The sequence below is a fragment of the Brachyhypopomus gauderio genome, chromosome 2, assembly GCF_052324685.1.
Source record: "Brachyhypopomus gauderio isolate BG-103 chromosome 2, BGAUD_0.2, whole genome shotgun sequence".
Lineage (NCBI taxonomy): Eukaryota > Metazoa > Chordata > Actinopteri > Gymnotiformes > Hypopomidae > Brachyhypopomus > Brachyhypopomus gauderio.
The window spans coordinates 12,727,742-12,744,149 of NC_135212.1; the positions used below are offsets into that span (position 1 = coordinate 12,727,742).

General features: G+C 46.5%; 1 protein-coding gene across 5 annotated transcripts in view; it reads right to left on the reverse strand.

Moving 5' to 3' along the window:
* Positions 1 to 16,408, reverse strand: part of cyth1a (cytohesin 1a) — a 99,511-nt gene that overhangs the window by 5,946 nt on the left and 77,157 nt on the right. For 2 of the 5 annotated variants that reach the window (XM_076987284.1, XM_076987283.1), the window contains exons 2-9: positions 8,469 to 8,551; positions 4,906 to 4,970; positions 4,208 to 4,274; positions 3,947 to 4,065; positions 2,771 to 2,851; positions 2,406 to 2,518; positions 1,166 to 1,314; positions 776 to 888 (exon numbers count right to left, since the gene is read on the reverse strand). In XM_076987284.1, the coding sequence (XP_076843399.1) occupies positions 776 to 888; positions 1,166 to 1,314; positions 2,406 to 2,518; positions 2,771 to 2,851; positions 3,947 to 4,065; positions 4,208 to 4,274; positions 4,906 to 4,970; positions 8,469 to 8,551 (790 nt within the window). Of the gene's footprint in view, positions 1 to 775; positions 889 to 1,165; positions 1,315 to 2,405; positions 2,519 to 2,770; positions 2,852 to 3,946; positions 4,066 to 4,207; positions 4,275 to 4,905; positions 4,971 to 8,468; positions 8,552 to 14,378; positions 14,567 to 16,408 lie in introns of those variants that run through there. The other 3 variants (XM_076987282.1, XM_076987281.1, XM_076987288.1) reach the window with 2 other exon arrangements.

Genomic DNA, 16,408 nt, shown 5'->3' on the forward strand with positions numbered 1-16,408 from the left:
GTGGCAGTAACAGGTTGAGACACAAACATGCATTTTTTTACTGCTAAGGCCCTTAGTTGAGTAGTACTCTCACGAAACGAACAAAAAGGACATCTAAACACCTAGAGCAGGATAAAGGGGTGCCTACTTTGAAGAACATACTATTTTAACGTTTTAGTTACTTTGCATTTTTGTACACATTAAAGTTTTGATGAATTCACTATTCAAAAAATTTGGTCCAAACCTTTGACTGGTACTATACTGTATGTGTTATGTCTCTGTGAGTACAGCATGTATTAATGTACATCGGTAAACAAGCTTCCATTGGAAGAGTCATACAATACTTCATCTCTCACACGTGACCTTGTGGTGTCATTCACCTGTAACCATGTCAGAACACATCAATAACCTGTGAATTACTGCTTCCCATATATCTGGCTCATGGCTAGAAATAGATAATACAGATATGCAAATTATATGAAAATTATTCCTACATGTATATGTAAATTATTCATAACACCATGTGTGTAGCTGCCTGACAGGTTGAATCCACGCTGCATGACGTCTAATAATGAGTTACTACACAACGTAACCAAGACCACTCCCTCCATCGTGATGTCAGACGAGTTCAACCTGAGAGAGAAGCAGTGGGCAAGGCTCCCTGCTACATGACGTCAGAGCTCTTGGCTGGAGAATGTGAAGAACGCGTGGGCTGCCAGACTGGCACCGCCCATAAGCGCCAGAATGGCTCCGCCCATAAACTCCAGACTGGCTCCGCCCACAAGCTCCAGACTCACCCAGCTTGAGCAGCCAGCCCTCTCTGTCGGGGTTGAAGAACGTGTGTGTGAGGTCGTTTCCGTCATCCTCGGGGATCTTGAATGGCTCATTCTTGATGCTCTCATACAGGTTCTGTCAGGACAAGAGATGAGGAAGATGAGGGACCCCCGAGGGGATGAAGAAGAGTGGGGAAAGTCACCAGAGGGACTGTTTCACTTTACAGAGGTAGTGTTAGGTAGTGTTAGGAGTCGTGTCTAACACTGTTATTGATAAATCATCGTTACCCACTACACTATGACAACAAGACTGACACCACCAATACCAACACTGACACCAGCACTATGAGTCCAGGCAGCTATCAATGATGATCATATTTAGTTGAGACGAAGGCAGACAGGTGGAGACCAACCCGTAGCAGCTCCTCTGGAAGGTCTCCACCATCGTTGATGCCCCGGTTCATGGAGATGAAGCGCTCCACAGCAGGTTTGTCCCTCACGTTGGGGTTGTGGAGGCTGGTGTTCAGCATGATGATGGCAAAGGACAGGATGTAGCACGTGTCTGTGTGGAGAGGGAGGCGTGTCACATCCTCAGGCTCTCAGCCAATCACACGAGAGCAACAGTCAAGGCAGCTTAAAGACAGCACTGAAGTTAATGGACCTGTAATGGGTTGTAACTGGACTGCTGTATGGAAGACAATGCAATGCCTTAGGCTTTAAGACTTTATGCTTTGAGACTGATCTTAAATTCGAAAAATGTTGACAAGTCGGGTCATTGTGGACTGCCATGTGTGAGCTGGCAAGAACAAACGGGGTGCATCTATTTTAAGACGAGTCTGAAACACATTGCAGATTGGAAAACTTGAAAAGGTCTGGAGACTTTCTTCTCTGTCACTGTCAGCTCTATCACTTTCCATTAAACTGTTTAAAGAGCTGTTCAGACTGAGATGCAAATCACTTCAATATGTACCGAGAGAAATGAGAAAGAAACGTGTTTAAAAAGAGCAAGTTATGTAAGACTGAGGGCTTCTGGATCAACATATTTTTATCATCTTTGAGAGTGAATGAGAGAGAGAGAGAGAGAGAGAGAGAGTGTGTGTGTGTGTGAGAGAGTGTGTGTGAGAGTGGGTATAGCTGTGTGTGTTTGTAGTGTGACTGTATGTATGTGAGAGTATAGATATGTGTGTGTGTGTGTGTGTGTGTGTGTGTGTGTGTGTGTGTGTGTGTATGTATAAATGAGTGAGCTGACACAGCAGGGCTCTACTTGGCATGTGTGTTTCAGTTAAAAGCACATAAATAATGTACATCAATCTGTCTCTGCTGCCTGTCAGCCATTAGCACACAGATCTCTCACACGCACAAAATGTGTAACTGCACTAAAACTTGCAGAACACATACTGCATATTTTCTGTACAATAAGTAACTCAAAAGGCTTAGGTTTGATTAACAGGTATAATAGCAAATGTGTGGAGGGCTTGGGGCACACATCTGCCTGTCTCACCCACCTGTATCACCCTCTCTTCTCACCCACATGTCTCACACCTGCCTGTCTCACATATGCCCATCCCACACATCTGTCTCACCCATTTATGACACACACACACACTTCTCAGGTCTCACTCCTCCCGTCTCACGCCTGCCTGTCTCACCCACCTGTGGACTGGAAGACTCCTGGGTTGCACTGACAGTAACGCTGGGCAAAAGCCTCCATCATCCGATCGATCTTCTGCGCTTCTCCCGGAAGCCTGAAGCTCCACAGGAACTGCCTACACACATCACAACATCACTCAGACCAGTCTGTGTGTGTCTGTGTGCATATGTGTGTGTCTGTGTGCCTCTGTGTGTGTCTGTGTGTGTCTGTGTGCATATGTGTGTGTCTGTGTGCATATGTGTGTGTCTGTGTGTGTCTGTGTGCATATGTGTGTGTCTGTGTGCATATGTGTGTGTCTGTGTGCATATGTGTGTGTTGTCAGAAAGACTCGACGAAACAAGGTGCTATGGGTGACCTGGTTCCTCACCTGAGTGCCTGAACCAGGTTCAGATCTGTGAACTCATGCAGCTCTACGAATGCGTGCAACACCTTGATGTTGAAGTCGTCCCTGTTGACCCGGGGAAAACACAGAAATCCAGTGTCACAATCTGGTTCCACTGGGAAGACCGTTAGTCAGCCTACAACCAGGCTGTTGGCCACCTGCCTCCACTCTCCTCTGCTACACCGTCAGTCTGGCATCTCCACCCACACCAACTGTGTTCATGGTGCTCACATCTATGACTAGCGATATTCTTCGGGTTTTTCCCTGATCAGATTATGTGCTGTATTTTCACATCCAGTAGTGGATATCAGTTGGATACCCTGTTAACTGAACACACATACGGTAAATTAGCCTAAACAAGGTCCAAGGGGCGGGGCCACTCTGGAGTCCTGGCATCTGAACGAATGAAAGCTTGTGATGTTCTGAGCTGGGGTCTTTCTTGCAGGGACAACAATAGCCGCCATTTAGCAGGAACACTGCTGGAAACAAAGCGAGCAAAACCACCCACACCCACAGAACCGTTAACAAAAAACATGACATCATATTTGACCTCTGCTTCACTGAAGCTGTGATACCCCCCAGGGCATTGTGGGATGCCACAGTATCGCATGGTTCATTAAGGTTCTGGCTCTCGCTGACCCCTCCCCCTCTGTCTTTTTTGCTGGTATCACAGGTGCATGTCTGCTTTCACACCCCTCACTCAACCTGCCACGCCCCTCACTCAACCTGCCACGCCCCTCACTCAACCTGCCACGCCCCTCACTGACAGATTATATATAAAATTAATAACCTATCTGCTTTGACACACCCAGGTGCTGCGGTTTCAAACAAGCATGAGAATGAGCAGAACAGAGAGAAAGAGAGAGAGAGAGAGAGAGAGAGAGAGAGAGAGAGAGAGAGAGAGCAAGATGGAGAGAGATAAAGAGGAACAGAAAGAGAACTAGACATTAACTACAATTGTGACTATGCATGAACACACAATCACACTCATACACACACACTTTTCTCTGCGAGGTAATCCCCTATAAACAAACACTCACACACACCTCTCTCCGAGGTAATCCCCTATAAACACACACACACACACACACACACACACACACACACACACACACACACACACACACACACACACACACACACACACACACACACACACACCTCTCTCCCAGGTAATCCCCTATGGCTGTCTTGTTCAAGCCTTCGCCCTTGTAGAGGAACTGAGCAATGTCATCACTGGTGTTCTTCAGCAGGTCATTTTCAATCAGGAACTGAATACCCTGCAAACAGACACACACAGTGCCCCATAATCAATAATCACCACGATCAATAACCGGCACAGTGCAGTCTACAGCTACACAGGGTTCTCCACAGTCCATAATCTCCATAGTCAATACAGAAGCTCTGCACATAATCACCCACCTTCTTGGGGTCCATGTTGAACTTCTTGCGGCCCATGGCTACCTGCTTATTTCTCTGCATGGTTTTCCTGTCAAAACAGAAGGTGTTCAGCAAATGTAGAGCGAAAACATCAGAAAAGCACTTGTAGAGTACGCTATCCATTAAAGGGCCAGGTCCGAGACAGACACGGACATGCCTCAGCTCTTAACACCACATAGAGATTTCTTAAAAAGGCCACTGATGGATGGAAAACTGCCCGCCACAACAGAGTGAACCAGCTCTTCATGAAGAGATCTTCAAAGATCTGCAGAGCTGCAGGGAAACATGGGTTGTTGGAGAAGTTGCACTCTCACTCAGAGCAGAGGTTCCCTGGGGGGGGGGGGGGGGGGGGGGGGCGCCATTGGCCAATTTAACAAAAAAACAGCATGAATTATTCAGTGAATTCCCATCAGAAAGGGAGCAGCCCGATGAAAGATTCAGGGCACCACGGATCCTAAATGTACGTGAGAGTCCGAGTCTGCTCTGAGCAGAACTGGAGACACTTATGAGTTTACCTTTAAAGATTAATGAGGTGGTCAGAGTTAACATGTTGGACTGAAAGAGCTGAGAATTAGGTGTACTGGTAGTGTGTATGTGTTGGGGAAGTGGTGGTATATGATAAGGAAGTTGTGGTTTTGCAGTGTGTGTTGGGGTGTGTGCGGGCAGGGACGATTCCTCACCTCTCCTCCGTGGAACCCAGGTTTTCAATCTCACTGGTCACCTCGGCTATCTCATCCTTCAGACGCTGTGGGGAAGAGAGGGAAGAGGATCGGTCAGGAGAACATGGCTGGAGACCAAAGAAACTTCACCGGAATCTCAATCATCTGCTCACACTGGTCGCACCAACACGGGTAAATGCATATTCCACCACTGAAAATCTTATTAAATCTGCACTCTGGAAATGTTATTAGGGAAAATGCTGCAGACATCTTGGGACCTCTACCTGTCACGATAGAGTACCTGACTCCTGTGTGTGTGTCTGCTGGTTTACGTCTGAATGCGTCTATGTGTGTTTACGAGCTTGTGTGTGTATACTAACCTTTATTAGTTTGCATCTATGAGTTTTGTCATCTGTTGTTTTGTTAATGTTGTGTTGCACATGTGTCGTGTTTATGTGTAGTTATTTAAGTGTGCATGTTGGTTTGCATCCTTGTCAGTTGTTGTTTTGACTTGTATGTTTAATGCTCTCATCTCAGCGTCCTGTCACCCTGGCAACACTAAAGGACGAGTGATGTAGATCTCCTGTCCAACCCCGTTCGACAAGGGGCTGACCCTGGGCTGACCCCTGACCCTGGGCTCCCCCGACTCTGGGCTGACCCCTACTGCTAAATAAATGTCTGCGTTTAATCTGATCTTGGTGACCCGTACCAAGGTCTTTTTTTCCCCTCATCATTTACATTGCTGCACTGACACATGTTCACCATTTATCTATTCTGTGGTTTTTGTGTTTTTTCGTAGATAGAATAATGGTCCAAAAATGCTAGAGTGGTTTACTCATGACAGCACAGACTCAAAGACTGCACGGTGAGATGGTGGCACATTGCTTGAGGCCATGGCGATGTTCAAATGACTTGTGAATGACACACACACACAAAGTGGGCAGCCGATTGTCATGTGTTTGAAACATAAGGGTGTTGTGCAGAAGGTGAAGAGGCTAGCACACTCCAACTGCACACTCCATTTTCCCTAGAGGTAGTCCACAAGGGCCTGCTACCACATAGACCCATCATGGTGTAGCCATCATATCATACCGGACCACATAAATGTGTCACAGTGTAGCCATCAGGATGACTTAGGTAAGGGGTGATTGTGATTATATGAAAAAGAATAGTCATTCTATCACAGAGCTACTAGGAGTAGGTTTGAGAAATGATTCCTTGATCAATAAGCTATTAAGTCAGCAGGGAAGAGGCTGGGGGGCGGGGTTACTGAGAAAGGTATTATGATGTCGTTATTATTCAGGAAGACACTCTGCTGGTTTGGCTCCAGCTCCTATACACTCCTCCAGTTGTAAGCTGCGATCCTCCCTGGTCCTCCCTGAGCTTTCCAGCTTCACACCAAAGTCCTCAAATCTAATCTCAGACGTCTGGATCTCCGGCCGCTCCACCAGACCCCCTCCTTCAGACTTCATTTACATTACCAGGAGGACAACTGGCACAAGGCCCCAGATCAAAGATTAGGGACAGGGAAATTGGATTTGTGTGTGTGTGTGTGTGTCCTTTCAGAAATCAGTGGTTCTCTTATAATCTGAGTCATATGATGCAGCATAAAGATCCCCCTTTAACTGTTAAATTCTATTTATGCTTGAAGTAGAATGATTGTGAACGAAAACTCTAAATAGTTTAAATAAGAGTAAATATTTTTTCTATTTTCAACTTTTCTGTATTCTATTAAGATTTGTTTCCAGATCAGCAAAAGAAGCAAAACAAAAAACCCAGCTGTTCTTTTCTGCTTCTTCAACCCAAGGTTCCACCAATCACAACAAATTCCTCGGATGTTTGTCCCTGTAAACAAGAGCTGTGCTGGTAATTGAAGACCTTGAATGCAAAGGGGGGAGGGGGGAGGAGGCGGGGCTTGTGAGAGAGAGAGGAAGCAATGAGGCTGTGACTTGGTGGGGGAGGGACAGCTCTGAGCTAGCGAATGGTCACAGCTGCAGAATCTTATCTGAAGAGTCCCGCCTATATAAAATAGCCAAGGCGTGTTAAGACAACTTATCTTTTAAGAGATTTACCGTAGCCAGTTGACTTGAATTGATTGGGCTGCATAGCTAATTCATTTGATCAATGTGTGTTGGTTCATATGAGGAGAGCTCCTGAAGGTCCATGCACTACATATCATTACAGTAAGCATGTGTGCGCATTATAGAGCTGGAGTAAGCACACATGAGCAGTTACAGACCCGAGTGTTACAGTAAACACACCTGAGCCTCTTGTATTCATCGACCCACAGGTAACTCTTCAGGCATATTATAACCTTTGCGACCAAATCAATGCGTGGTTTTAACAGATTTTATCAAGCAGCTGGGAACAAGGTTTGGGCTTGAATATACTAGGAAGTTCTCTTGTTTTGTAGAAATTGAGCAATGATAGGGAGAGGTGAACAAGTATCCTCCATCACTCACAGCCTCCCACCGTGTCTAAAAGTGAGTTGTCTGCACACCCAGCAGACTGATTAAAGATTTTCTGTACACAATAAACACCGAAACTATGACGCAACTTTCCAACCTAATGGCTCTGGTAACTAACCAATGTGTCTGTGGCCATGGGCCTGACCAACAGGACTATTTTAGACGTTCTAGTGTGGGTGGAGCCAACAGCCCATGGGAAGCTTGGGGTGGGTGGAGATGATGGAGTGAGGGCAGATCTGTGGTGGGTGGAACTGATGCAGCGTGGGCATCTCTAGAGGGGGAGGAGCCGATAGCGTAAGCGTGAGCATCTTAGGGCTCATAGAGCTCATAGAGCATGAGCAGCTCTACAGTGAGGACTGGTACCTGAATGTCCTCCAGCAGCTCTACAGTGGACACTAGGCTTGTCCCGATTTGATATTTGGATTGGATCGGCCAGCCGATATTTGCAAAAAATGCGTATCGGTATCGGATTGGTAGGCATGAGAAAATGCCGATCCAGACTCTCATTTAGATAATCCATTCCAGTTTTTGCTGTGTTTTTGCCAGTGAGAGTAAAATCAGGTCCGCATTTTCCAGCACACGAGAATAGCATCTCCCCAATTTAGCTCAGTGGCATCTCCTAACCATTAAGACGGCCATGTAAATTTGAAGTTATCGGTAAAAATATCAGTTGTGTGCGATTATTTTACCTTAAAGGACGACAAAGACAAAGAGGTAGAGTGCAACATATGCCACAGTAAAGTCAAGCATTGTGGTAAAGCTGTACGAACTTTTAATACAAACAATCTAATGAAGGATTTAGCGAAATACCACCATCAACAACATGAAGAGTTTCTAATGAAAACCAGTTTCTCCTTACCAACCATTGTGTATTATTCAAAAACACCTATTTCAGCTGGCTACTTTTTGTCCAGAGTAAAACGCTTTTCAAGATGAGTTTGACAACAAAGTAAGTTAGCTAAATATCTTTAAACTTTAATACATGCTCGGATAGGCCGATATCTGTATCGGCCGGTATCGGTATCGGATCGGAAGTGCAAATAAATATCTGTATCGGATAGGAAGTTCAAAAAGCTGGATCTGGACATCCCTAGTGGACATGGAGAGGACTGGTACCTGAATGTCCTCCAGCAGCTCTTGCTTGCGCCGCCGGATGTTCTCCAACTCCTGCTGCTCCTCAGGCGTCAAGTCGTCTGGCACTGGGGGAACAAGAGAGAGCGAGAAACACCATCATTAGCAACATGGTCACACATGTCCATCAGGCCTAATGGAACCAACACCATTACCAAAGACAGATGACTCCTGAAGTCCAACTTAGCAAATATTGACATGTGTAAAGAAAAATGGCTGCTTTCTTTTACAGAATGTTCAAACAATTTTTCAAGAGCATATTATTTGTTAGGTACTCAATTACCCATTGGTTAAAAAGTTTAGAACCACCCAAGGTCGTTGGTGTGTAAGCGCTTGAAATGGTAAGACAACTCCCACAGAAGGATATTCCATTCATGCCAGTTCATCAGAACAGAATGTGGGTCATATTACGACTACACAAGCACCAGGACTACCATGCTTGCTTGAGCTTGCGGTGAAGGCTGAAGGCAGCCGTCCTACCCGGCACTCGTACCCGTGATTCATACCCTGGACTCATATCTGGGACTCATACCCATGATTCGTACCCTGGACTCATATCTGGGACTCATACCCATGATTCGTACCCGGGACTCGTACCCGGGACTCGTACCCGTGATTCGTTCCCGGGACTCGTACCCAGGATTCGTACGCGTGATACGTTTCCGGGACTCATACCCAGGATTCGTACCAGTCATTCGTACCTGGGACTCATACCCAGATCCAACAGAAGGTAAACGTAAACGAGAACTCTCGGCTTAGACAAAGACTGCAGCTCAAGGTGAACAGTCTGCTAGTTAGAAGGATCAATACATCACAGTGGTGCTCCAGGTGCCCAAAACCCCAGTAGCCCATTTAGCCAGATGGTTAACAAACATGCCCCTCACTAGGCGTAGCCATGTCACAGCGAACACAGGAACCACATCAGAACTGTCCCTCACGACTCTCCACTCATCTCTGCACAGAAGGGATCATGTGCCATAGCGATGGTCTGCTTCCGGCAAGCCCCCATACGACACCAGTCTAGCTGCAGCAGTGTCACCCTGCACAGTTCAGCTCGTATGGACGTCAGGGCCTGGTTGGCCCTAATGAAAGCTAAAACCAGCAAAGGCATGCATCACTCCCACTGCGTTAATAATGGACTGCGGAGCATATTATTAACCTGACGGAGAGCTGGAGCTCCATTTGGGGCTCAAGAAGGAAGTGGCTAGTTTGCTGTTTTGTACAAGGGGAAAGCACTATACAAATCACCAGCCAATAACATGAACCAAGCTGAATGTTGAAGACCGTGTCTGTTAATGAAGTCCAACCTGATCGAGAAGCCTGCGCTCCTGTAAGGTTTACGTTTCATTGGTAAGGCCAGATAAGTCAATCTTACAGCTGTTTGCTTTATGCTTGTACAATATTATTCACAACACATTATAACAATGCACTGCCTGAAAACGCCAAAATCAATTAAATGCGATGGGGGATAGAGGAACACGAGGGTGGGGGAATGTGTGGGAGGAGGACAGAGTGAGCAGAGGAACATGTGAGTGGAGGAATGTGTGGGTGGAGGAACATGGGAGAGGAGGAACATGTGAGCGGGGGGAAAGTGTGGGTGGAGGAACGTGTGGGTGGAGGAACGTGTGGGTGGAGGAACGTGTGGGTGGAGGAACATGGGAGAGGAGGAACATGTGAGCGGGGGGAAAGTGTGGGTGGAGGAACGTGTGGGTGGAGGAACGTGTGGGTGGAGGAACGTGTGGGTGGAGGAACATGGGAGAGGAGGAACATGTGAGCGGGGGGAAAGTGTGGGTGGAGGAACGTGTGGGTGGAGGAACGTGTGGGTGGAGGAACATGGGAGAGGAGGAACATGTGAGCGGGGGGAAAGTGTGGGTGGAGGAACGTGGGGGTGGAGGAACGTGTGGGTGGAGGAACGTGTGGGTGGAGGAACATGGGAGAGGAGGAACATGTGAGCGGGGGGAAAGTGTGGGTGGAGGAACGTGTGGGTGGAGGAACGTGTGGGTAGGGGAACATGAGAGAAGAAACATGTGAGTGGAGGAACGTGTGGGTGGAGGAACATGAGAGAAGAAACATGTGAGTGGAGGAACGTGTGGGTGGAGGAACATGGGAGAAGAAACATGTGAGTGGAGGAACGTGTGGGTAGGGGAACATGAGAGAAGAAACATGTGAGTGGAGGAACGTGTGGGTGGAGGAACATGGGAGAAGAAACATGTGGGTGGAGGAACGTGTGGGTAGGGGAACATGAGAGAAGAAACATGTGAGTGGATGAACGTGTGGGTGGAGGAACATGGGAGAGAAGGAACGCTTGAGCGGAGGAACATGGGAGGAAAATGTGAACGCCAACGTCACATGATACATCCCACACTGTCCTAGAGAAATCTCAAAATGGTATTTACCCCAGTGCTGTATGGCTATCTCCCTCCTCTCCCCTCACCCACGCACAAGGAACAGCCCAAAAATACGAACCCCTTTCTCATGATGCCAACCGCAGCACTGTGAGACGGGCAGAGGAACCGCCAAACTTACCACAGAACTGAGAATTACTCAACTGCGCAGATTAACAAATTCATCGAGAACCAGGCAAGTAAAACTAATTCTTCAGGTTGTGGACCAAACAGACTGGATTACACAGAGCTTCAGGAAACATCTAAATGATGATGCATTTTGGGCAAATCCAGTTTCTAATTGCAGAGTTTGCAAGTAGCAATGCAGAAGAAACAGGAAGTGCCCCCACAGCCCACAGGAAACAGTTGGGTCATAGAGGGTGGAGCTGCTAAGACTCTGGTCTCACCCACTGCATTTTTTCAAGAATCTGTTGGTGCTGATGGTTTCTACCTTCACTCCAGTTCACACACCCCCTCCAGATCTGCACGGCACTTTCAGGAAGGAGCTGATACAAACACCACAGCTAACATGCATCACATTACACCACAGGACAATACAGCCCCACAACACAGCTCACATACATCACATTACACCACAGGACAATATAGACCCACAACACAGCTCACACACATCACATTACACCACAGGACAATATAGACCCACAACACAGCTCACACACATCACATTACACCACGGGACACAACAGTCCCACAACACAGCTACAATCCACAGCACATTACAGCCACAAAATGCAGCTTCACACCACAGCACCACACCACTGAACATTACAGCTTCACAACATAAAGTTCAAATGTGAGAATATAGTAGGAGGTTTACATCAAGCAAGAAGACAGCTGGTAGATCAGATATAAGATTACTTTAAGAGGGTGCAAGTTAACTTACATTAAGATGAACAATAAGATCAAACAGCAGAAACCTGGGCAAGGATTACGTACATCACTTATGTAAATGAAAATGATGGAATATTAAGAGACTTGAACAGGTTTCAATATCCTGTTTTCCCATACAATGCTCATGTGTTCTCAGACATTCTGGATTACGGCTCATGGGCGGATTAACAACATCAGTTCTGGTAAGTGAGGCACCTTCTAGATGCATCTTTAGACGGAAATCCCCATAGAAGCAAAGCACGCGTCAGTCATGAAGCCTTCTCAGTCATTTAGCATTCTTTCTTTTTCATTGTGTCACCAATTCTCCACACATACCCACACCCATAAAACACAAACACACACACACACACACACACACACACACACACACACACACACACACACACACACACACACAGAAGGCTTATCCATTTTCTTTGTCCCTGAAACATTGGACGATTAACATTTGCAGACAGCAGTCACACGCATGTTAGAATTTTATGAATTTATAATGAAGGTTCAACAGGGAGTATTTCTCAGCACGTCTCAGTATGTCTCCGCACGTCTCAGTACGTCTCAAACATAACCCACAATCCTGACATTCCACATGATCACTATACCTATTGCTCTAAAGATGAATGATGACTGATGACTTACACTTTATTTTAAAGATTTACTGACCTACATTTAACTTTATTTACTGTAAAGTGACTTGATTTATGGGCTGGTGGTGATAATCAAAGCTTAGGTGAGCAGTTTTGGCAGCACAGATTGTGTGAGAGTGACAGTCAGTGGTCAGTGTCGGTCAACAGAGGCATAGACCATCCTGGCTGTTGAACATATGCACGGTGGGCGGATCAGAGCCAGAGGGGGTGGGGCCTGAGCAGTACTGATGACTTCATTCATTACAGACAGCATTGGAAGGCGGGACCTGGCCCTTTGACCCCGCCCCCACATCCCTGGCACCTACACGCCAGTCTCTTACAGAGAAACCTCAGACAAAGAATGAAACAACTGAATAAGAGACCTTTCATAGTGGTTAGCTATGAACCTCCCACTTAGTCACACATCATATCCCATGCAACTACTTTAGAGGTACTTTAATGGTATACTAAGCTACCTTAAAGGCACACTAAACAGCCTTAGGGGAGGGACACAATGACCCAACTATTGGCTATTAAATGGCATCAGGTCACTAACCATCATAGTGTGATGTGTTCCACATCGTTGGCTGTAGTTGATATTAATCAGCGCCAACTGGCCGATTGTGCATCTTGTGTTGGGGTTGGCGGTTGGGCATGGGGGTGACATTTCGGACTCAAAACATAGTAAATAATAATACATAATAAATAATAATAAAAAATAAAATAGCTAATACTTCTGGCACTGAGGTTTGATCTACCAAGGGTGTGTGCTAGGCATTCTGCTACACAGACTGTAATTTTGAACAGGTGGAATATTTGTCATGACCGTCATGGCATGACTTCTGTATGCAATGTTATGGAAACAAGGTCCTCACAAGAGGCAGGAGTGACACAGACCTGAGTGTGTCCGTTATATGAAGCGGCAATATAACTGTTTTTTTACAGAAGCATTGAATAGTTCAGCATTCGACTGTAAATACACATGGGCATTGATGTAATGGAACATCACTGATCTAATGAAAGTCACTCAGTCACTCGTGCGTGACAGTTCTTCAGTATCAGTTTGGTGTGTCCCTAGTCTTAAGGGTGCAACTTTAACGTCGTACAATAAACCTTAAAGGGACACTAAACAAAAATAAAGCAAGACAAAAATAATTGTATAAACGTATAACAGCAGTATAAAGTTTTTTTGGATAAAGTGTTGCTCACATGAGATGAATAAAATTGCTTCGTAGTCCTCAAATAACCAATTACGCTCAATAGAGACGAACCTCCACATGAAGGCAGCCATGTTTGAAGTTCATTTAATGCAGTGCTTCTCAAACATCCAAGCAACTAGGTGTCAGTATAATGTCTGTTTCATAATGTGAACAAGAATCTTTGGATAAATGACTTCTATCGCCTTTACCTGGCACCAATTAGTGCTGCTGTTAGCTACTGTTAGCCATTGTTAGCCCTGTTAGCCACTGTTCCTTCACTGATGGCCAGCCCAGTCCCTTAATCACAGCCTATAAAACTGCGTGGAATGCAGCCACTGTGTAAATAACAAACATGTGGCTTGCAGTGGCTGCAGGTCACCAAGCTCATCTCGCCTTCCAGAACCACCAGAACCGCCATAAACCCGCGGCCCAGTATGCCTGCCGACACTCACGTTATTACCTGAGCATGACCCTGTGAAGTCCAAAACAGCATCCACACACACACACACACAAATGCCCCCTCAATACACACATACATGCAAATATACGCAGATAGTCTCAAACACACACAAACACACACAAATAAGCAAACACCCATTTTTAAGAGCACACACAAGAACACACCTCATATAACAATGAAAAGACCTGTTTCAGACCACAGCCCTACAACCTGCTATAATACAAAAGTTTTAAATAGACTGAAAGTTGTGAAATCAGCATTGATAGAGGATGTCTCCACAAACAATCCAGACTGTTGTAGAGTGAAACATCACAGACCTGAACCGCTCCTGCTGTCCCGGCAGGAACCGTCTTCTACTGATCACACACTGGTCCCGAGATTCAGAGAGAGTGAGTCTGGCACGTGAGCCACACCAGCACCACAGCAGTGCGTGTGCCGGACGACGAGGGAAAGCGAAGACACGAACGGCCAGGAGAGGAAGAGGAGGAAGAGGAGGGCGACACAGCTCAGCACCACTAAGCTATCGCACAGAGTCTAACAGCAAGCAAAGTGCTTCAGCCCATCTGGAGACAGTCTTTCCTCTGTTCTTCTCTTTCATTCTCTCCCCTCCCTCTCTCTCCCTCTTTCTTACTCCTTCCCTCTCTCCTTCTTTTGGCCTCTCACCCTCTCTCCCTCCGTCCCTCTTCCTCTTTCCCTCTCTCCTCACCTCCCTCCCCTCCCTCTCTCTCCCACCCTCTCTTGCCCCCCCCTCTCTCTCTCTCTCTCTCTCTCTCTCTCTCACCTTTCTGTCTATCTGTTCTGCTGTCGTTAACAGGAGGGCGCCCTCCAGTGGTCACTGTCTGATATCCTTCTTTCATCCCTCACCATGCTAACAGTCAAAGCAAATTTGACTATCATGGGTCTTTATAGTCAAGAGCCCTTTATATTCAAGGCTATTTGGGAAGGAAGTGAATCCTGCTTGAATATTAACTGTTGTTCCCAGTGTGTGTGTGTGTGTGTGTGTGTGTAAGTAGAGGAAATGCCATCAAGACTCACTTAGATCACTGAGTCATAGACACACACACTCTCTCTGTCTCCTAGCCATGCTGTCTAGATGTTTCTTTCCCCTGATGTCCTTCACACACACACACATACACACACACACCTGTGATATGACCAAAAACTCACCAAAAACTGCACAAAATCCCAAATTCCAAACGTTATGGGTTCACCCTGGCCCAAACGGCACAACGGTCCAGTGACCTCGGAATGGACTGGACTGTCTTCAGAGCAACACGTGACAGGGTGACTACACGCAGAGGTCATAGGATGACATGCTTCTTAGTCACTCGCTGGCCCCTCCTCCTTAGACCAATAAGACTGCTACGTTGGGCTAAGAGACAGGTGTGTGTGTGTGAGTGTGTGTGTGTGTGTGTGTGTGTGTGTGTGTGTGTGTGTGTGTGTGTGTGTGTGTGTGTGTGTGTGTGTAAGCAAGGTCTGGCAGTGTCCTTGCAAAGCAAACAAAGATATTTGCAACGTAAACATCCTGCAGTGTGTGAGTGTGTGTGTGTGTGTGTGTGTGTGTGTGTGTGTGTTAGCAGACAAAAGCTGTGTGGCTCAACCATGTGTATATTCATAGCATGCTCACAACAGCTCACTCAGAGCTCTCAGTGTCATGAACAAATGACCATCAGCACTGCTAGGGTGGAGCACTACGAGGGTGGAGCACTACGAGGGTGGAGCACTGCTAGGGTGGAGCACTACGAGGGTGGAGCACTGCTAGGGTGGAGCACTACGAGGGTGAAGCACTATGAGGGTGGAGCACTACGAGGGTGGAGCACTATGAGGGTGGAGCAGTGCTAGGGTGGAGCACTATAAGGGTGAAGCAGTGCCAGGGTGGAGCACTACGAGGGTGGAGCACTACGAGGGTGGAGCACTATGAGGGTGGAGCAGTGCCAGGGGAAGCCCCACTGTAACATGACACCACAAGGACACTGCGGTCTCCAGCCACTGTTTTAATCCCTAGTCAATCACATTTGGACTCTGACCAGTGTCCTGCCCCCTGTGTGAACAGACCACCTGTGGTCACCAACCCGTGTCCCCTACATCATCATCATCATCATCATCATCTCATATTTTAGAACTCATTTATGACACTCCAACCAATTCAAATAGAGAAAAAAATACGTAAAGGTGTATATTAAACATAAATGTAGGTTCTTAGAGCAGATGGATCTGCTACAGAAAGCAGAAAAAACTAACTCTGTTTATCAGGGCCTCCTTCAAAACCTGCCCACATCTGACAGGAGCCACGCAGTCTGCAGTAGTCATAGAACCAGAGCTGAGGACACACGTCTCTCACACTCAC